Here is a 22,251-nt window from a genome sequence, read left to right as displayed (position 1 = left end):
CTCCTTGGTGTCCTAAACAATCCTGTTGCAACCTGAGAAGCCTGGGCCCAAAGGCAGATGGGTGGCTCATGTTTCCATGAACCTCCAGGACAAAGGACCCTATTTGGAGGAGGGACATCTGGTTAAAATATTTCAGCACTCACAAAGACTACCTGCTCAACCCAGCTAGAGGCTCACACTGGGCGGGCCTTCCCAGAAACACCCTTGGCCGGCACTCCCAAGATAGGCAGAGGAGTCCTGGATCTTGTAATAGGACAGGGTGGCAGAACCCAACACTAAGGTGCATACTGGGAAGCAGTGGCCCGGAAGGTTCCCATACAGAGAACAAGAGCATTGCAAACAGCACTTCCACCAACAGTCAGCCTTCCACCAGCCCATCCTTCACCACAGAGGCAAGTGGGAACAAAATAGGTATCATTTAGAGCCCGAGAGCCAATTATTTAAGTGTATGCACAACAGAAGACACATACTGCCCTCAGAAGTTTATTGGCAAGTCAGGAGAGAAGAATGGCCGAAGGCAATATTAAAGTATGAAAAATCATTCAAACATTAGGTGCTAGGGGTAGGAGGGAAGGTTCAGTGGACTTCGAGAGCTGCTGGGCTTCTCCTCCCACCACCAGAGGCTGGTGATTTCCAGACTGAAACAGCTAGTTCTGCAGCACTTTTATCCGAGCTTATCAGCGGGAGACAGAAACAAACAAACACGATACCTATGCAAGCTCACTGGAAGGAGTGCGCTTAATTAAAATCACACTTGGCTGAACAATCTTAAGTGAAAAAAATTACAACAATTCTAAATTATAAAGAGACTGAATGGGGCCAAAAAGAGATTATCAAAAGTAAAAGCCAACGTTTCGATTTCAGCACTCATAACATGCACCTTCAACTCCCTTGGCTGCCCTCATCATCATGCTGGCACCTACCTGCAAAACTCCAACACAGGTTACTCTAAGTTCCAATCCGTTCCACACCTGTCTCCTTGCAGCTGAACAAGGATGAGATGGAACAGACGTCCAGGCTGGCTGGCCGCACTGATTCAGCTCCACTAACCTGGAGAGGAACCTTGGTGCCACTGGCAGTCCAACCACATCCCCCAAGCCTCTCCCACTTCACCCCCCTAGAAGATAATCCTACACCTCCCTCCCTGCTCCTCAGACCTCCACTCCCCACCCCCATCCTCACTCTCAGCCAATGACCCTCTCATTGCCCACTATGACCTGGACTTGTCCCCAAGGTCAGCCTCCAGGTTACCCCACCCTCCTGGTTTTTCTCCTACCCTCCCTGCCAACAGCTCCTGCTCAGAGTCCTTCACCAGAGCCTCGTAGTCCCCAAATCTCCAAGTGCTGGAGGGCCCCCAGCTCAGCCCTTGGATCTCTTCTCCATCCGTCCTCATTCCTTGATGATCTCATCTAGGCCAATAGAAATGTCACCTTTCTTAGTTCGTTGAGGCTGCTATAACAAAATACCTTCGACTGGGTAATTAATAAATAACAGAAACTTATTGCCCATGGTTCTGGGGCTAGAAAATCCAAGAGCAAGGCTCCAGCAGATTTGGTGTCTGGTGAGGAATGCTCTCTGCTTCACAGATGGAGCCTTGCTGCGTCCTCACATGGAAGAAGAGCAAAGCCTATTTTATAATGAGCTCTAATCCATTCCATTCATGATGCAAGAGCGCTCATGACCTAATCAACCCCTAAAATCTGCACCACTTAATACCATCATTTGGGGGGTTAGGTTTGAACATGACTTTTTTGGGGGACACATATACTCAGACCGTAGTACTACGTATAGCCAACAACTCCTAAACTCCACACTTACGGACCCAAATGCTTCATCACCATCTTCCTCGGATGTTTAATATGTGCCGCAAACTTAACCTGTCTGCAACTGGGCTGCCAATATTCTGCGCCTCCTCTGCTCCTCCCACAGTCTTCCCCATCTGAGTAAATGCGACTCCTTCCTTCCATTTGCTTAGTAGGGGAAAAATTTTGGATTCCTCTTTGATAAGAATCACCACCTTCCTCCAAGCCCACATATTCAGCAAATCCTGTCAGTTCCACCTTCAAAATACATCCACCATCCAACTACTCCTCAGCACATCCACTACGATCCTGGTCCAAGCCAGCAGCACACCTCCCCTGCGTACTTTAACACATTAACTGCCATGTGAGTTGTATTTAACTTATGCTAGTTTTGAGCCCGGAGCCCATGAAGCATAGGTAACTCACACATCTCTTTACCTTGGGAGCCACGCGGTGTGCAGGCCACTCACACTGCCATGCTGTAGCATACATGTTATGTGATGGGTGGCCCCCTGCGCGAAACCACAGAAAACAATAAAAAATAACAAATTTTTCATTACATTGGAAGGGATCATTTTGTTTTCGAAGTTTTTATTCTATCTTTGTAAAAAAAGACCATGGCCCCAAGGAAAAAAATATTTTTTCTAGTGTGGCAGTCAATGTGCTAAAAATCTCCTAAGTGACCTCCTAGCTTCTGCTCTTACCTCCTAAAGTCTGTTCTCAATACAAAAGCCAGAAGAATTCCTTTAAGGGGAACTCAAAAGATGTCATTCCTCTGAAAAGCCTCCAGGGGGTTCCCATGTACTTAAAACCTAAAATCCTCACAATGACCTGTAAGACCTTCTGTAGTCTGCCCCCATCCCATTACCTTTCAATCCATCCTCACACTCCCTGGCCCTTCCTCACTCTGCTAAACCATTCTGATCTTGCAGTTCCTGAAATAAACAAGGCTTGCTACTCCATCAGGGACACTGTTGAAGCTGTTCCCTCAGCTTAAACATACCTACCCCAGCGCCCCATATCCAGATGGCTCACTTCCTCACCTAGAGGCCACTGCTCAAATGTCAACTTCTCAGTGACCCTATTTAAATTTCAAACACTCCCAGCTCCCTATCATCCTTCCCTATCTTATTTTGTTAGATTCGGGATATACAACACCATTGAACAGAGAGACAGAGTCGCTGGGGCTGAAATCATCAAAAGGAGTTTTATTGACTAGCTCGAGCTAGGGTCCGAGCCCTAGAGCACCAACGTAGTGGCCTCTTATTTGGGCAGGGACCCCGTGCAGTGTGAGAGGAGGTTCTTATATTTGGCATGCTCCCGAGTTTTTCCCCAGCAATTTATTTCACCCTGCTCCTGATTCGTTCTACCTTGCTCTGGGTCCTAGCTGATAGGCTCCGGACTCAGTGCTTTTTTTTTGCATCTTATTTTGACCCATAATGCCCTGTGGTCGGGGCCTGGAACTTTCCACCCTCTTATCAGGGAATAGTTTGCGGTTTCTCTCCCTGGGGCCTTGCCTTTTCTTTTCTTTTTCTGAAGCCTGTCATGGCTTCATCTGAGCTAAGAATTGAGCAAGCAAGCAAGCCATAGTTATAAAAGCTGAAATAGGTTGTTAGCTTCTCACAATTTTTCTCCAGAGTACTTAAGAACCACATGATATGATAATATATATTTTACATATTTGTTTAATAACTGTGTCCCCAGCTAGGATATAAGTTCCAGAAGCTCAGGAATGCTTCATTTATTTGTTTAGTCACTGCTATATTCCCAGGATTAACAGTGCTTTCCTGATACTTAAAGTTTCTCAATAAATATTTGTTGAATGAATGAATGAATGACAGAGAATGCCCAGAAACAACTTACATACTGGCCCACTGTAAAACAGACTGCTAAACTTTCAGATAAATATTCAACATTCAGATGGTGCCCCATGCAAAGATGGCTGCCTCCTCCTTCACTTACTCATTCGTCTACCCCTCCAAGTCAGGGATCTAAGCTCAAATGCAGGCATACCTCCAAGATACTGTGGGTTTGGTTCCAGATCACAATGAAGCAAGTCATAGGAATTTTTTGGTTTCCCAGTGCACATAAAAGTTATGTTTACACTATACTGTAGTCTATTAAGTATGCAATAACATGTCTAAAAAAAAAACCAATGTGCATACATTAATTAATTAGGACAGGTGTGGTGGCTCACACCTGTAACCCTAGCACTTTGGGAGGTCCAGGTGGAAGGACTGCTTGAGGCCAGGAGTTCAAGGCCAGCCTGAGCACAAGCAAGACCCCCTCTCTACAAAAAATAGAAAAATTAGCCAGGCATGGTGGCATGTATGTGTAGTCCCAGCTACTCCGGAGGCTGAGGCAAGAGGATCCCTGAGCCCAGGGGTTTGAAGGTTGCAGTGAGCTATAATGACACCACTGCACTCTAGCCTGGGTGAGACCCTGTCTCAAAAAAAATAAAACTTTACTGCTAAAATATGGTAATTATCTTCTGAGTCTTCAGTGGGTCGTAATCTTTTTGCTGGTGGAGGGTCGTACCTCGATGTTGAGGGCCTTGTTCTGGATTAGGCTTTGGCTTAAAAGAATGTTAAAGCTGGTTTGAATTTCTATCCAAACCAATCAAACTTTCTCCATATCAGCAATAAGGCTGTTTTGCTTTCTTATCATCTGTGTGCTCACTGGAGTAGCACTTAATTTCCTTTAAGAACTTTTCCTTGCATTCACAACTTGGCTGTCTGGTGCAAGGGGCCTAGCTTTCAGCCTGTCTCGGTTTTTTGACATGCCTCCCACACTAAGCTTAATCATTTCTAGCTTTTGATTTAATGGGAGTGGACTCTTCCTTTCACTTGAACACTTAGAAGCCATTGTAGGATTGTTAATTGGCTGATTTCAATATTGTTGTATCCCAGGGAACAGGGAGGCCTGAGGTGAGGGAGAGAGGCGGGGAACAGCTGGTCAGTGGAGCAGTCAGAACACACATAACATTTATTGGTTAAGTTCATATGTTTATAAGTTTATATGGGCAAGGTTTGTGGGTCACAAAACAATTACAGTAGTAACATCAAAGATCACTGATCACAGGACACCATAACAGATATAATAATAATAAATTTGAAATATTTCAGGAATTACCAAAATGTGACAAAGAGTTACGAAATGAGCACATGCTATAGGAAAAATGGTGTCAACAGACTTGCTCAACACAGGGCTACCACCAACCTTCAATTTGTAAAACACGCAGTACCTGAAAAGGGCAGTGAAGCAAAGGTATGCCTGTGCTTTCAGGAGCAGGCAGTGATCTGAAAGAGCAGAACAGCCTGGGTGGGGCGTTGTGGCCACGTGAAGAGCTCATGCCCCACCTGGAAGAGGCAGCTGTTCCTGAACTCCAACAAACTGCTGTCAAAAGGCTTCGCATCACCAGAGCTTCCAAGAGGAGGTCGATAGGTGGAGTTTTATACAGCAAAATCTTCCAATTTTAAAAGGTTGAAAACTAGTTCAAAGTTCTGGCCAATGAAATATAAGGCAAAGTTGTTTGTCAGAGCTCCTGAGCAGGCTCCTTAAAAGAGCGCGGGTTTGTCCTTGCCCTTCCTTTCCTTGTTTTGGCTGTATGCAACATGAAATAGACGGATGGAGCCCTGACGGCTGTCTTAGGCCATGAGATTTCAGAAAGATGGAGTCGCACCCTAGCTTGTGTTTAAAAATAATTAGTTGGGAGACCATTAGGCTGAGACAGCCCAGAGCCTTGGGTTCCTATGTAAGCAAACCCAAATTCAACTCAATGTGAACAGTAAAATGAAACTTAAGCTTAACCAATCAGAAACCACCAACTAACCTCTACCTAGGGTCTTTCCACTTGAACCAATCAAATACTTTCTTTGTTTTGCTTCCCTGAACATTTCATAAGCTTTCCCCTCATGCCCGCTAGATGAAGCCCTGAACTGTGCTCCCATCTGGTGCAGTCCAATTCATGACTCTGTTGGGCACTGCTGTAGCAGGGGCTCTCTGTGGTGGCCCTGCCCCCCGGAGAATTTTTCTGCCTGGGCCCACGGCTCTCCAAGATATCCTTTGAAATCTAGGTAGAGGTAGCTATACCTCCACAGCTCTTGCACTCTGCACAGCTACAGAGTTAGCACCACATGGACATCTCCAAGGTTGAAAGCCTGTGCCTTCCACAGCAGTGGCCCATGCCACACCTGAGCTACAGCTGGGGCGCCCAAGAAGCACTGCACTGGATTGCAGGGAGCAGAGACTTAAGGTGGCCCTGGGCTGTGAGCCCCAATGTCACCTTGGGCCACTCCCTTGAAACTGTTCTGCCCCCAAGGCCCAGGAAATCTGGGCCAGTGGTAGCTCCCCTCTCCCCTCACCACCACCAAGAACTCCCAGATGGCTTCAGGGTCTTTCTTCCAAACAGCCTTTTTGTTTTTTACAACCTGGCCAGGCAGAGCATCTTCCAAATCTTTAAGTTATGCTTCCCTTTTGATTATAATTTCCATCTTTAATTCATTCTACCTTCTCACATTTTATTACAAGCAATCAAGAGAAGCCACGCAGCATCCTGCACACTTTGGTTAGAGCTTTCTTCCATCAAATATCCTAGTTCATTGCTCTGAAATCCTGCTTTCCACAAATCACTAAGACATGGACACAAGTCATCCAAGTTCTTTGCCAACTTTATAACAAAGATGGCCTTTCCTCTAGTTTCCAATAAAGTATTCCTCATTTCTAAGACCTCTCAGAATGATCTCTACTGTCCATATTCCTATCACCACTGTGATCATGACCACTTACGTAATCTCTAAGAAGCTTCAGGCTCTGTCCATAGCTCTCCTCTTCTTCTGAGCCCTCATCAGAATCACCCTTAGGACGTCATTCATAACCATCTAGGCTTTTTCTAGCACGCGTCTCCACACTCTTCCAGCCTCTACCCTTTATCCAGTTCCAGAGCCATTTCCACATTTTCAGGTACTTGTTATAGCAACACCCCACTTTGCGGAACCAATTTCTTAGTCCATTTGTGCAGCTATAACAAAAATACCACAGACCATGTTATTTATAAACAATGGAATTTTATTTCTCAGTTCTGGAGGCTGGGAAATACAAGATCAAGGTGCTGGCAGGCCAGTCAATCTCTGGTAAGGGCCGCTCTCTGCCTTATGGTGCAGTCTTGTTGCTGCATCACCAAAGGAGAGGAACACTGTGTCCTCACATGGTGGGAGGGACAAAAAGGGTCAAACTCTCTCCATCAAGCCCTTTCTTAAGGACACCTAATCCCATCCCATTCATGAGGGCCTCAATCATCTATTAAAGGCCACACCTCTTAATACAGTTGCCTTGGGAATCCAAATTTTGGAGGAACAAAAACATTCGAAACATGGCAGAAGCCATTAAAATAAGAGTTGGGGAGGATATGCCCTTGGCATTCATGGAAACCCAAACAAGAGAGGATACAGGACAGTGGTGAAGGCAACACCAGAGGACACTGAGCAAAGCAGTGAAAGACTGTCCTTGTGCACCAGGAGACACAAACAAGAATGTTCATGGCAGAGCTGCTGCTCATAACTGCAAAAACCCACAAACCACCCAATATTCTCCAAGGAGACAGGATAAAGTGTGCTATGTAGCCACAATGGCATATAACACAGCAATGAAAAGTTAGTTCTTTAAACACACTACGATATAATTTTTATAAAGCTTACAAACAAGCAAAGTGGCCTGTTTGGAACCAGATCACACAGCAGCCTCTGCCTCCTCCCTCCCACTCCGAATCCCACCCATGAAAAAAAACTGTCTTCCATGAAACCTGTCCCTGGTGCCAAAAAGGCTGGGGATCACTGCTCTATATAATTATGCTTTATAATTATATATACCTTTCATATCCAATAAACTGATAAAATAACAAAGGAAAAACCTTAAAATGAATGGAGGAATGGAAACAAATAAGCACAGATTACTCTTTCTAGAAAATGAAGAAGAAAGGGAGGAGAGAAACAGTATAAACACCAGTGGGAGACACAGGTAATGAGAGTGCTTTTAGAATAAAAGCAAACTGGATGGCTTCACAGGCAGAAGGGGAGAAGTCTGTAGAGAAAGGGAAAGACTGCAGGTGAAGAGAAAACATGACCAATAAAAGCTCCAGTGCAAGTAGAGAGGAAGGGGACAAAGACACTGGCAGAGGGGATGACCTTGGTAAGAAGGCAGGACCATCCTCTAATTCCAGAGATAAGGAGATAAAAACAGGTCTTAGGCCAGACAAGGGCCCACACCTGTGATCCCAGCACTTTGGAAGACCCCAGCAGGAGGACTGCTTGAGGCCGGGAGTTTGAGACCAGCCTGGGCAACATAGGGAAACCCCACCTCTCCAGAAAGTTTTTTAAATAAAAAAAATAACCAGGTTGTAGGTCTAAATAAAATTTGGAGAGAAGGTGGGTAGAGCTAGGCAGAAAGTTGAAGAAAAGCATACCCAGTGGTGTCAATTTCCTTGAGGCAAGAAGTCAGGTCACCTACTGAGAATAAGGGACAGCAGAGATTGCGCAGAGGGCTCCTGCAAGTAGTGAAGGCTTGCAAGAATCACAGGAGGCTGACAAAGAACAAGGAAAAGGCACTGGAAGGCACAACTGAGATTAGAAACAGGAAATTGCTAGCTAGTAGCACATGCTTACCTGATTTTCTGGTTCCAACAAAACTGATATGTTCTGAAATGAAAGATTTCACAATTCCTGGTGTTTTAAAAGTCAAATTTGCTATGTTACTTACATCACAGTAAGTCACTCCTTGCTTTGCCCTCTATCTCATTTACCTTTGATCTACTCAGATTTTCTCTTTTAACTTAGTCTTAAAAGTCTTAACCAAAAACAGCCATAGACATTGCAGAATTTCACTTGACAATGATTCCATTTTTCTCCTCCAGATAAAAATAAGGCTGAAGTGGATACTTCCTTGATACCCGTGCTGTGGCATCAGTGAGCGGCCATCACGTCACTGGGCAGTCTCCAACCTTCCCATTCAGAGGAAGATGCGTGTCCAGTAAAGAAGCATTTAAAATCCAGCTCTCCCACTCCCTTAGCTTATCACCCAGCTACTCAGGAACCAACTGCACTCTGTGTTGTTGCTGTCAAGACAAGCACTGGCCTCTGACAACTGAATCTGGACAGCTTAGTTTCCCTACTGAGAAGACAATTCCACAGCAAATCAGGGCAGAGCAGTCAACTTCCAGTTCTTTTTCAGTCTTTTCAGCCGCCCTCAGTCTGGATGGAGATGACCATTTTCAATAGCCTCCAGCTGGTCTCCCAGCAGCGCCCCGCCCAGCTGGTGGCCCTATTCCTCAAGAGGAGTGCCTCAGGCAGTTTTCCTACACTCATGGTCTCCAGCCCCTGCGGCAAAGTCCAAACTCCTAGCCTGATAAACAGGGTCTTCCACAGTCACTTTTCTGGCCTTGCCAACCCTCTCAGAGCCCCCTAAATGCAGCTTTCCATTTCCAGTCTTCTGGACCTTTGCACATGCTGGTCTCTGCCTCTAACACCTTTCCCTCCGTGCTACTCTGCGTGCCCAGCCTTGGCTCTTCCTGCAAGGCCCACGAGAGCACCATCGCCTCTTAATGTTCTTTTTGTACCCGTTCCGCCCAGGAGAGGCAAGATCATTCTGTATCGTGTGGACACCTCTGTCCCAACACCCTTCAAACATAGGGCTCACCTCTCTTCACCTTTGCATCCCCGTTTAGCCCAGTACCAGGCAAACAGAAAGTGCTCCATAATGTTTGCGGACTGAAGGCCAAATGACCCAGGTCACCTGGTCACTACTGCCCCACAGAGAGGCCGCTGAAGAGAAAACAAAGTAAGGAAATCATGGCCTAATTCATTCATTCAAGGACAACGGCAACGCATCTATTAGGTCCTGTGGAAAATATTTTTCAGCAGTACAAACCTGGTCCCCACATTCAAGAAGCACAGAGTTGCAAATAAAAGCTATATTCATTAGTTTAAATAATCATCCCAGGTAAGTTTGGAAAATAATAACCAACTGTCAAGTAAGTTTGGAAAATAATACATACCTGAGAAAGTCAGACAGGCCTGGCTAGGACTCATCATTTCTAGATCTGCCACTTATCAGCAAGGTAACTTGGACAAGTTACTTAACTTCTCTCTGCCTCAGTTTCCCCATATGTAAAGTGATGATAAACTCTGGTCTCATGTTCTACCAATCCACTCTCCCACCCTCTGCTCTAGCCACTCTGGCTTTCTTACTGTTCCTCAAACACTAAAGGCACTCCTTTCTCTACTGTTTCTACTCACAATGCTTCTGACATCAAACACGTAGGGTTTTTCTTCACACCAACCAATTCTCCACTCTCCACCAACTGGGTGTCCTAAAATTCAATTCATTTCTGACCCTAACTACTCAAAGTTAGCACCGATCCACAGGGTCTGGGCTCAGTCCCACAGAACTGCTGACATTCCAGACACCAGTTGCCAAGTCTGGCCCACCCATCCTTCCGAATGACTGGCTATAAAGTCAGGGGGTTCCTACAGCCCCCTCCTCAGGTTAGATAATTTGCTAAAGCAACTCACAGAAGTCAGAAAAGCACTTTATTTACCACCATTAGTTTATTATAAAGGATGCAACTAAGGAAAGGCCAAGTGGAAGAAACAGAGCAAGGGATGGGGAGGAGGATTTGAAGAAGCTTCCACATCCCATCTGGACATGCCACCCACCCCCCAGCAACTCAATGTGTTCACCAACCCAGAAGCTCTCCAAACCCCTTCTCCAAACCCCATCATTTAGGGATTTTATGGAGGTTCCATTCTGCAAGCGTGCTTGATTAAATCACTGGCCATTGTTGATTAGCTCCAACTAACTCCAGCTCCTATCACCTGCCCAAAGGTTGGGGGATGGGGCTAAAAGTGCTAATCCCCAATCACATGGTTGGTTTCTCCAGCAACCAGCACCAATCTGGAAGCTATCTAGAGGCCCATCAAGAGCCAGCCTCATTAGCAGAAACTCAGGTAAGGTCAAAGGAGCTTGTTACAAATAACAAAAGATGCTCCCATCATTGTGACTCAGGAAATTCCAAGGGTTTTAGAAGCTGTGTCAGGAACCTGGGACAAAGACTAAACAGGTATTTATTATCACACTTCAGCCTCAGGACTTTAACACTTTTTGGTTCTTCAACTTAGAACATGTCCCTGAAATCTGAATTATTCAGGTCTCCACTCAAATCCTATCCTCCCAGAGAAATCATTCCCTGACCACCTACTTAAAACACCATCTTCCTTCCCACCCCTGTCATTCCTTAGGTTCTCGCCCTGCTTTATTTTCTCCCCAGCACTTATCAGTACCTGCAATAACACTATTGAAGGAAACCAAAATATTTCACCTTAATATATACTTCCTTGACATATTTTGAGATGGCTGCTCAGAAGGCCTGCAGATAGAAGTAGTCCTACAAAGCTGTCTTCTGTGGGGGGAGATTTGTATCTGTAGAGAATCTGCATTGATACAGACAGGCTTTCTCAGAGGCCCCCTTTTGTCTGGATCTAGGAGAGATTAACTGAGAGTCTGACACGTTTAAGATCTGAAAGAAATATTTATTCTCTCTCAGGAGTGCTATCTGTGAGGTTTCATCTACATAATGAGACCACCTTTGCTAGCCAGGCCACTCCTTCTCTCCCTCCCATAACCTGATTTACCACCATAGCCTGGTTTTGGTCATGCTTCAAGCCCCCATTCTTTCTGTAACCTCAAGATGGTATAGAAGTGGCAACCACTTTGCCTTTCTTTCGGATCCTATTTTGTAAGGCTCCCTTGGCACATTAATAAATTTATATGCCTTCTCTCCTATTAGCCTACCTTCTATTTGGTGATTTTTCAATGAACCCTCAGAGCATGAAGGGGAAGTTTTCCCTTGGCCTCTATCCTATTTATTTGTTTACCCTTTTTCCTGTATCTCCCATTAGAATGTAAATTCCTGAGGGCAGGGTCTTGGTCTTGCCTAGAGCCCCAGTGCCTAAAATGTTTGGCACACAGTACTCAAAAAAATATTTGTTGAATAAATGGTAATAACAACATATAACACCTACAGCAAAAGGTGTTGTGATTAAACAAGAGGGTGCACGTAGAGGGATATAAAATCCTTAATACAATGCCTAGCACAAAGTAAGCTCAATAATGTTGGCCAATGCTATCATCAAAGGAACCCAGAAGAAAGTGAGGTCAACGTGGGCAGGGGCGGTTACAGGTTTCAAGGATGTGGCAGGTCTGGAAGGGTAAGGATTTTTGTCTTTAGCTGGGGACACTGCAGGGAGTTGAAAGTGTGTCCTCCACACAAGCCACCCCTCCCAGACATGTGCTCTCTTCACAACCCTATGGAATGCAGAGTCATCGTCACACTGTAAGAATCCTCTGCTCACCAGCCTCTCTCTGCCACTCCATTAATCCACTTATCTTTCTTTTCTATACCACCAGAGCCTAGAGGAATCTCACTACTAAAGGGCGCTCAAGGGCATTGAATTAATTTCAAAAATCTGTGGAAAAGGAATAGCCTACTCTTCTGTGAAGCCTAGATGGACACCCAAGGCCTAGGTGTCTACCCTTAAGAAATACTGAAGTGTCAGCATTAAAAATCATGTACAAGCATGTCCACTTGTGAGAGAGGAAAAAACAAGCAGCAACCAGAATGTCCACCCACAGAGAAATAAACTATGGTGCATCCATGCTGTGCAGAGGTTAAACTGAATAAGACACACACTTAGTGAAACAATGTCTAAAAGATATTGTTAAATTGAAAAAAAGTTGGAGAATACACACCATGTGATCTGATTTAGGTAAAATGAAAATTTTAAAACCACACACAAAATCTAAAGATTTTTCTGAGCATGTGTGTATATTTACATAGACAGATACATATCTTGTTAACCATTGTATCAACTCTTCAACACTGTGCCTGAAACATAGTTAAGTTTTCGTTAAATACCAGCTGAATGAAGGCATATGTACATGACTAGAAAAGGACTAGAAAATACATTTGCTTTTCATGCTAAGTATTTCTATGCTCTCTGCATTTTTAAGAGACCACATTAATGTATTATTTGTACAATTAAAATAAATTAAAAATACTTACTTTAAAAAAAAAAAAGTTCCAGGACCTAGATATACCATAAAGCGGTCCAGGCACCAGACTCTGAATAACTTCCCCAAGTAACTAATTTTGTTGTTTTGAGCAATTAGGGCCCTAACACACAACTCGACGCCCACTTTACCTCTCCAGCATCAGACTCCTTAACAGCAAAAAGCTGAATAAAAAAGTGCTGGGTTTTCAATTGTTCCCGAACACCAGTTCACAGCATGTCCTTTCTAAAGAGTGCTTTTCTCCCAAAGGGCGACTCCCTGGAGCTGGGGCTGTCGCTCTCGGCCTTCCCTGCGCAGCGCCGGGAGCCGGGTAAGGACCGAATGTGGGAAGGAAACTTACTTTCCGACTGACCCCTTCTCTCGCTGTAATCTGTCTCTCCTGCTCAGGCATGGTCCCCCGCAGCCACCAAATTCTTCTCCGATCCGGCCGGCAGCCCGAAGGTCACTTGGGTAGCGGAGGAGAAGCGCGGTGTTAACACCCAGGCAGGGGAGGAGAGGGGTGTGAGGGTACCTGTGCGGCTCGGTTCTAACCCAAGGAGGGTTCCGGGAACCCGCCCCTTCATTAGGACTAGGGAATCCGCAGCCGCCCCGGTGCAACTGATTCAAAGTCGCGCGCCGCCGTGCTCCTGACTTGGGGGTGCGGGGATGAGAGCGCGAGGGGAGGGGGGCCTCGGACAGTCACCCACACCAGAGGGGCGCCTGGCGGTGCCGGCGCTGAAAGTGCTGCCCGGCCGGTGCCTCAGTGTCCCCGGCAGTGCCTCCACCGCAGGGCGGGGGCCGTCCTCCCTCCCCGGTCTCCGTTACCTCGGGCTAGTGCCCTCGCGAATCGGTCCTCAGATCTCAGGCGTGTGCTGGCGAGGCAGGGAAGGCGAGCAAGCGGCGCAGACTCGGGCCGGAGCTGGAGCGCCAGGGCTCGCCCACCTCCTGGGGGCAACGTGTGGTGTGGCGCTGCGTCGGGTCTGCTCCGCGCTGCCACCCCTCGGGCTCTGCGCCAGGCTGCAGGGCGCCGCGGGTCCCAAGCGCAGCGACCGCGGTGAGAGTGAACTCTGCCCCCGGAAAATCGACCCGTGAGGCGCAAGGGCGAGCCATCGGCCTCCAAATGGGAGCAGGCAGCGCGCCGGGGGCGGGGGCGCCCCAGTGGGGCTTCCAGCGGGGGAGGGGGCTTCCAGCGGGGGAGGGGGCCGAGGGCGGGAGCACCGACTGTCCATCACAGGCCACGCCCTTCCCTGCCCGGCTCCCACTACGGTCCTGTCCAAGGGGGCGGGACCCATGTGCGCCACGACGAAAAAGTTGTCTACGCCTCTGCAGATTCTATTGGCTGGAAGGCCGTGGGAAGCTGCTATCAGCAACCAATTGGAACGGAAAATTGGCCCGTGAGGGCGGGAGGAAGAGCCGCACCCTTCCTCAGGAGCCAATAGAGAAGACGAACGGTGAAGCGTTTCCTGAGTTCGGGGGTCGGCGGAAGATGGCGGCCGCCGAAAGTGGTTGGTGCTTGTGCGAGTTGTTGAGGTGAGGAGCCGGTGGTGCGGGCTTAGAGGCGTTTTTTGTTCCATGATGGCACTTACCCGTCCAGTGCAGCTAAAGTTTAGGGGGAATGACCTTCCTTGTCCTGGATTTAAGACATTTTCTCAAGCTAACGAGCAGTCTTCGTCTCCCTTCCGGGGGCTCCTCGAGATAGGATTGAGCAGACCAGGTGTTAGAGATTCAGTGTACTGCCTTTTCTTCACCTGCCTCACTGCTGGGTGAGGGGTCGAGTTTTCCTCCCTGCTTCAGTTTTCTTTCTCTTCTTCACACTCCAATTAGTCTGTCATAAATTGTTCATATCCATTCCTCATTTTCCTTTGCGATTGAACCACGAGAGATTTCCCAATCATGTCTCTTTTCGGTGAAGAAGAAACCGGACCTGCCTTGTCATCTCTTAGTTTCTCCACTTTAACTCACCAAAACTGCCATGGTCAACACGTCACTCAGATATAAAGCTTATGTTGACTTCTCTGCTTCTTGATCATCCATCGATTAATTCTTACTAATGTAAGAATAGTTATATAAAATATTATTACCTTTATTTTTATTGCACAGATAATACACTGTTTCTTCTAGAAAAGTTAGGAACTAGATAAGCAAAAAGAAAAGTCCCAAGAAATGCTACCATTGGGAGATAGTCACTGTTAACATTTTGGTGAAAAAGCTCCCATACTTTTTTCCACCTTTGTTGTTGTAATACTGCTGCATTTTAAATGCCTTGCCCTAGACTAAGAAAACAGAAAGCCTCATGTATTCTACCTACCTAGTTATTTTAACATCCACATATTTTTGTTCAGGTTGAAAATTTATAATTAATATCATAGCTTCCTGAATAGAGGTATGTACATATTCTCTCCGAAGTTCAGGTATTTCTTTTTCATGTGTGTCCCCTCTACTTCAAGTTCTAGGATCATTACTTAACACTTTCTAAATAGGAAACTCTATTTTCAGAGCCTTTTGTTCTTCCTGCCAAATGGAAATATTCCTGACTCAGTACTTTACATTATAATGGCTAAATAAATTTGCTGAACAAATGACTCATTGTTGATAAGAGTTGTCTTTTTAAAACCTTGTGTTCACATATGGGTAAACATTATTTAATAGTACATATTTTAGTTATATTTAAGCATATTCTAAAATGGATAATTTTGATGTGCAAATACTGTGGGGTAGTTTAATAAATTTATTTGTAGAACCTTTCAGTGTATCTTTGAAATTAACCATATTCAAAGGACTGGAATAGTTCAATTTGAAAAGCCTATCATGATTTTTCCACCTAAATCATTTGATGGAATTGTCATAAAAACCTTTACATTCTATGGGTCAGCTACATTTTAAATAAAATGGGCTTTTGAAAGCTTGTCCTGGGAAAATAAACTGTCCCGTATAGTGTTGCTTTTATGAACTCATATATTCCAAATATTAAATAAATGACAAATCTTACCACTTCTTTCAAACTCTGTTCATCTTTTAAGGCAGTGGTTCTAAAAGTGTGGTCCGTGGACCCATGCAAGTCCCTAAGATCCTTTCAGTGGATTCTCAAGGTCAAAAATGTCTTTATAATAATATTAAGGTAACATTTGCTTTTTTTACTGTTGATCAGTGCGAAAGTAATGGATAAAACTGCCGTAGCACGAATCAAGACACTAACACCAAACTACACTAATATTCATTGTGTTTTTCACCACTATCATTTACTAAAGCCATGTTTACTTTAGGAATGTCCTTGATGAAACAGTAAAAATTATTGTGTTAAATCTCGGCCCCTTGAGTATGTATCTTTTTAATATACTTTATAACAAAATGAGAGTATACATAAAGCACTTCTCCATACTGAAGTACCTTGGCTGTCTCAAGGAAAACCTTATATGATTGTCTAAGTTGCAAGCTAAATTAGACACTTTTTTTTAATGAAACACCATTTTTACTTGAATGAATGACTATCAAGTCATGATGTTACAAAATCATGGATAAAAGATCCATCTGAAGTACAAGACAGACCAATGGATTTTAATTAACAGTATGAAAAGGATGTTGATAGGTTTTCAGTTTCTGTGTTCCAACTGACCATTAAGAAATTGCCTAATTAGTCTAATTTGGTATAGCATAAAAGAAGAATATCTTTAACTATCTGAAAAGTTAAATATCCATAAGATAAATTCATATTAAAATATACTTCCTTTTCCCACTAAATATGTGAGCCTGAATTTTCTTCATGTACTTCAACCCAAATAACATGTAACTACAGATTGAATTCAGAAGCAGAGAAGAAAAGCCATTATCTGGCTTAATGTTAAGCCAGACATTAAAGAGATTTGCAAAAATGTAAAACACTGACACCTTTCTTACTAAATTTCTCTTTTTGGTTTGGAAAATACAGTTTTTATATAAAAAATAGTAACATAATGGATTTATTGTTATTTAATGAATTCATAATTTTTTAAAAATTCTTCAACTTTCATTTTTAATATGCTAAATATTGGTAGATATAATCACTGTAAACCACTGGTTCTCATCCAGGAGTGATTTTGCCCTCCACAGGACATTTGACATTTGGCAATGTCTGGAGATATTTTTAATCGTCATTATTGGGAGGGCGCTACCGGCATCTGGTAGGTCACAGCCAAAGATGCTACTAAATACCCTATAATGCACAGGACAGCCCCCCACAACAAAGAATTTTCTAGTCCAAAATGTGAGTAGTGTTGAGATTGAGAAACCCGGATATAAAAAAAAGCTGTATTGGGTCCTCAGTAATTTTTAAGAGTCTAAAGGTATCCTGAGGTCAAATTATTTTAACAAGTCAAATACCTCTTCAAGTAACAGATTTCTTCACAGTAGGGAATCTCACATGAGAAATTTATTTTAAAACTAAATACCAATAAAATATTTATTTCTCTGAAGAATTTATATTTTTTCTACTTATGGACTATGAAAACTATGTAACTACACAATGTATGGCCTATTTGCTTTGGTCACTAAGCAAGCAACCCATAGCCCAATCTGCTGTTTACTACTATGTACAAACTTATACCCTGCGTATCTGTGTCACCTATCAGCCTCAACTCAGCATACACACCATCTTTTACTCTATTTTCCCTGGTCTTGACTTTGTATTATTTAAGTTTTAATGTTATATTGTTTTTATATAAGTTCCTCAAATCCTTTTTAAGGGGCAGGCAGGGTACAAAAAATATTGTTAGGTACCAACTATATTAGCCAATCCTAAAAGAAAAACATACTTGGAAAATTAATACATATCTTAAGAGACGTCTGAAGAGGTAATAAAATTGTATGTTCAGGCAAATACTTATTGGATGCCTTCTCTGAAAGGCATTATGCTAGACATTGGGGACACAATAGTGAGCAAGCCTCGGTCCTTGTTTTTGCAGAGCTTCAGTAGACCTGACAGTAATAAAGAACCTTCTAACAGTCAATTTGTGAATGAGTTTACTAACATACATTAAGTAGAACGTAAGTGGATTTTTACAGATCATTCAGAGGCACATAAGGGAAGGTGGTGGTATTAGATCATATAAACAGATCAAAATGCAGAACTGAGAATAGAATTGGAGAAATCTAAGTTCCATTTCTTTTACCTTACTTGAGGTGAAATGAGAGAATAAAAATGATTTACTATCTCATGAAACTTTTAACTAATGGAATATTTCTTTGGGTTACATATTGTCATTTTGAGAGTTGGATGCCATTCCCAATCATGCCTTGTTTAGGTTAATAGTTAGATTTGTTTTAAATCTCTTAATGTATACACAGAGTTAGATGGCTCACTGTTGATTTCTACTGCTGATTAAAGTATATTAAACTGCATGCTATGAAGATTGGAATTAAAGGGGACTTACACTTTCAACACTGGATATTTGGTAGCATTAGAATTTTCATAATTGAAAAAAATTTAATACTTGAGTATTTTGTTAGCAGACTTGCAAATTACAATTCTCTCTTTGCTACATATAAAGTAGATACATAAAAGTAGACTTTAATTTGTAGTCTTTTTTTTTTTAAACGGTCATCATATTGATTTTCAACTTTCTCCTCTTATTTCAGGTTTTTTTATTCGTTATTCTTCCCTGGGCTAATTGTATGTGGAACTTTATGTATATGTTTGGTCATTGTCCTTTGGGGGATCAGACTGCTGCTACACAGAAAGAAAAAGTCCATGTCAGCTAGCAAAAATGGGAAAAATGAAACGGTGATTGCATTTTTTCATCCGTACTGCAATGCTGGTGGAGGAGGAGAAAGAGTTTTATGGTGTGCCTTAAGAGCCCTGCAGAAAAAGTAGGTATGCATCTTTCTTAGTTAATTTACTTTATTGTTACCATTGTTTAAAAAATTATTAGCCAGAAATTCCTCTTTCTCTAGTACTTTATTGATATACAGGAAATCCTTTAACTGTTCTTCAATAAAAAAATATTTCTTGCCAGGCGTGGTGGCTCACACCTGTAATCCCAGCACTTTGGGTGGCTGAGGCGGAAGGACTGAATGAGCCCAGGAATTCCAGACTGCAGTGAGCTATGGTCATGCCACTGTACTCCAGCTTGGGCAACAAAGCAAGACCCTGTCTCTATTTAAAAAAGAAAGAAAAAAAGGAACTATTTCTTTCATATGCCCACCTGCCTTATATAATCTTATTGAATTTTAGTTGATAAAGAAATGGACAGAGAAAATATCTGCCCTTTTATGGCATAATTTAATGGGAATAACTAGTCACCTTAGGAGAATATATGCAGAAGAGATTACATGATAAACAGAAGTATACCAAGTATTGCACAGCACTTTAAACCCGAATACTTTTAGTCAGTGATGGTACCAGAAATAATCTCTCTGAAAGCATCTGTCTGATTCTAAATTTGATGTCATTACCAGTTGTATAGTCTTAAATTACCATGTTAGAAGGAATATGGTGTTACATATCATTTAATGTTTTAGGCTTCCTCACCCCTACCCCCTATATCCCCAAAGTATTTATGATTTCCTTTTAGAAAGAAAAAAGCATAGTAAAGTATAGGTTCCATTATTGTTTAATCATGTGAGGAAATCTGTTATCCTTCTATGGTTACCCTACTACCTGGCACACACCCTTCATTCAGTTCCAAAGCCTTCACACATAATTCCCTCAGCTATACATTTCTATTTCTTGGCCTATCCTAGCTTCCAGCCACCACCACTGTATTTGCTGTGCCATCTTCTGTAACTGCCAAACTCTAAAGAATTCTCTTAAATACCAGCTCCTTGAAGCCTTCCCTACTCTAATCAATACTACTCTTTTCTTATAACTGTACATTAGCTTTGTCTCTCTAACTACATTATCTAACTCCTGAGGGCAGTGGTAAAGTATCATGATACCTGTACACATAGCCCCCAGCAACCCCTATTACTCCTAACGTACCTACAAGAAAAAAAAAATCTAAATAATTAGTATGACATAGAAGATACTTTTTCATCTCGCTCTGGCCACATTTTGATTCTTATCCCTCCAGGTACCTTCACATATACTCTGCTCCAGCATGCTGAACTAGGAGCAACTCCCTAACACGTCATGCTCTCTCTCGATTCCTTTCCTTTCTATATAGTGTTCTTTTTGTTCTGAAATATAACCTTCTTCTCCCCAGTTAATTCCTACAGGTCTTTCCTAACTCAGCATATGCTATAATAGTCTATTCATTTTCACTTTGGGGACCTGTTATGTATCAGGCACCATTCTAGAAGTTGAGATTAAGTGATGAATAAGATAGATCAAGTCCTTCTCTCCTGGACCTTAGATTTCTTCAGTTGAGAGAGACAAGATAATAAGCAAAGAAGAAAAATATCAAATAGAAGTGCTATATAGAAAGTTAAAATAGGATAATATAAGAGTGCCTTGCTACTTTGGATTGAGTGAGTAGGGAAAATCTCTGAGGAGGTAACAACATTTAACGGAAATCTAAGTGACAAAAATAGCTACGTTCACTGAGTGCTTATTATATGTCAAGCATTGTTTGAAGTGTGTTATATCTGTTAGCCCACTCAGTCCTCATAACAACCTTATGTGGTTGTTACTCTTATCCTCATTTGACAGAGGAGGAAACTGAGGCATTGGAGCCCAAGTTCTAAACCACATGCTAACCTGCCTGCCTTATAAAAAGACAGTGAAGGCTGGGCGCGGTGGCTCACGCCTGTAATCTTAGCACTCTGGGAGGCCGAGGCCGGCGGATTGTTTGAGCTCAGGAGTTCAAGACCAGCCTGAGCAAGAGCGAGACCCCGTCTCTACTAAAATTAGAAAGAAATTATCTGGACAACTAAAAATATATAGAAAAAATTAGCCGGGCGTGGTGGCGCATGCCTGTAGTCCCAGCCACTCGGGAGGCTGAGGCAGGAGGATCGCTTGAGCCCAGGAGTTTGAGGTTGCTGTGAGCTAGGCTAACGCCACGGCACTCACTCTAGCCAGGGCAACAGACCGAGACTCTGTCTCAAAAAAAAAAAAGACAGTGAAGATGAGAAAAGAATATTCAGAGCAGAGGGAACAACCACAGCTAGTCCCCTAAGGCCAGGTGGAGCTTTGCTTGTTTGAAGAAAGGAATGCCAGTATGGCTGCACCCTAGTGAGCAACAGAGAGCATGGAGTGGGAGGTTACAGAGGCAGACAGGGCCCACATCACACAGGACTTGAGTGAGCAGGGGATGAAGTTTAGATTTTATTCTAAGTGCTATGAAAAACCATATGAAGATTGTCAGCAGAGAGACGATTGTCTGATTATCCACTGCTGCATAAAAATCACCCCAAAATTTAATGGCTTAAAATAAGACTTTATTATTTCTCATAGTTTGGGGGTTGACTATGTCCTGTGACACAGTTTTGGGGGTGCCCTGTTTGGAGTCCATCATACTGTTGCATTCAGATGGCAGCTGGAGCTAGAGGCATCTGAAGGCTTCTGCACTCACGTATCTGGTTACCTCACTGAGATGACTGGAACAGCTGGGGGCTGTGGGGAAACTCTCTCCCCAAGCAGCCTCTCCGTGTGACTAGTGGGCTTGCATACAACATGGCAGTCTTCGGGTGGTCGGATGCCTCACATGACAGCTGTCTTCTCCTACAGTGAGCATTCCAAGAGACAAGAAGTAGGCGCTGCCAGTCTCTAGGGCCTGGGTTCAGAAACTGGCGATAACACTTTTGCCATATTCTATTGGTCACAACATTCCCAGAGAGCATAGATGCCACCTCTCATTGGGAAAAGTGTCAAAGAATTTGGGGCCATCTTTAACCTACCAGAGATAAGTCTGTTTTTACATTTTGAAAGGATCATGTGGCTGCTCAATAAAGAGTGACTAGGAGAGTGGCTAGGAGGGAGCAGTTAGACTTTCATCCTGTAGGCTACCAGAGTCCTGTGGCTACCTTTATCAACACGTATCACACAGTTTTGCAGTTATTCGTTTATATGTCTGTTTTCTCCACTGGGCTGAGCTCCTTGAAGATAAAGAATCTCTCATCCTTGTATGCCCAGAATCTCATACTAGATGCTTAAGAAATGTTTTATGACTCAAAGAATAGGTATAAACACAGAGGGAGGCCAAAGTTTTAAAAGTCAAAAGAATATACTTTTAGATACTTCTATTCTATCAAATTGTGATGCAGGCATAAGATCTAGCTTTTAAAACCTTTTTGCATTTCTCAGATAAAAACACTGAATAATGCTTTAGTATTATGATCCTATCTAAAGGTAGATTTGGTGAATTTAACTCTTATTTATGAGTATTTTATTAATTTATTACCATTTTTATACTGAGAATATTGTCAACATAAAATTTGG

The 22,251-nt window shown here is 43.2% G+C and overlaps 2 protein-coding genes across 4 annotated transcripts in view; one reads left to right on the top strand and one right to left on the bottom strand.

The window, feature by feature from the left end:
• Positions 1 to 13,929, bottom strand: part of ATP7B (ATPase, Cu++ transporting, beta polypeptide) — a 70,897-nt gene extending 56,968 nt beyond the window's left edge. For 2 of the 3 annotated variants that reach the window (XM_012649072.1, XM_012649080.1), the window contains exons 1-2: positions 13,728 to 13,929; positions 13,264 to 13,368 (exon numbers count right to left, since the gene is read on the bottom strand). In XM_012649072.1, the coding sequence (XP_012504526.1) occupies positions 13,264 to 13,314 (51 nt within the window). In that variant the 5' untranslated portion in view covers positions 13,315 to 13,368; positions 13,728 to 13,929. Of the gene's footprint in view, positions 1 to 13,263; positions 13,409 to 13,727 lie in introns of those variants that run through there. The other variant, XM_012649075.1, reaches the window with a different exon arrangement.
• Positions 13,930 to 14,362: 433 nt separating this feature from the next.
• Positions 14,363 to 22,251, top strand: part of ALG11 (ALG11, alpha-1,2-mannosyltransferase) — a 14,022-nt gene continuing 6,133 nt past the window's right edge. Inside the window, exons 1-2 of the mRNA XM_012648624.1 lie at positions 14,363 to 14,432; positions 18,513 to 18,743. Of these exons, the coding sequence (XP_012504078.1) occupies positions 14,389 to 14,432; positions 18,513 to 18,743 (275 nt within the window). The 5' untranslated portion in view covers positions 14,363 to 14,388. The remainder of the gene's footprint in view (positions 14,433 to 18,512; positions 18,744 to 22,251) is intronic.

Source organism: Propithecus coquereli, unplaced genomic scaffold, assembly GCF_000956105.1.
Source record: "Propithecus coquereli isolate 6110/MARCELLA unplaced genomic scaffold, Pcoq_1.0 Scaffold11, whole genome shotgun sequence".
NCBI lineage: Eukaryota > Metazoa > Chordata > Mammalia > Primates > Indriidae > Propithecus > Propithecus coquereli.
The sequence above is the reverse complement of the archived record's forward strand: the minus strand, read 5'-3'. Positions and strand labels throughout refer to the sequence as shown.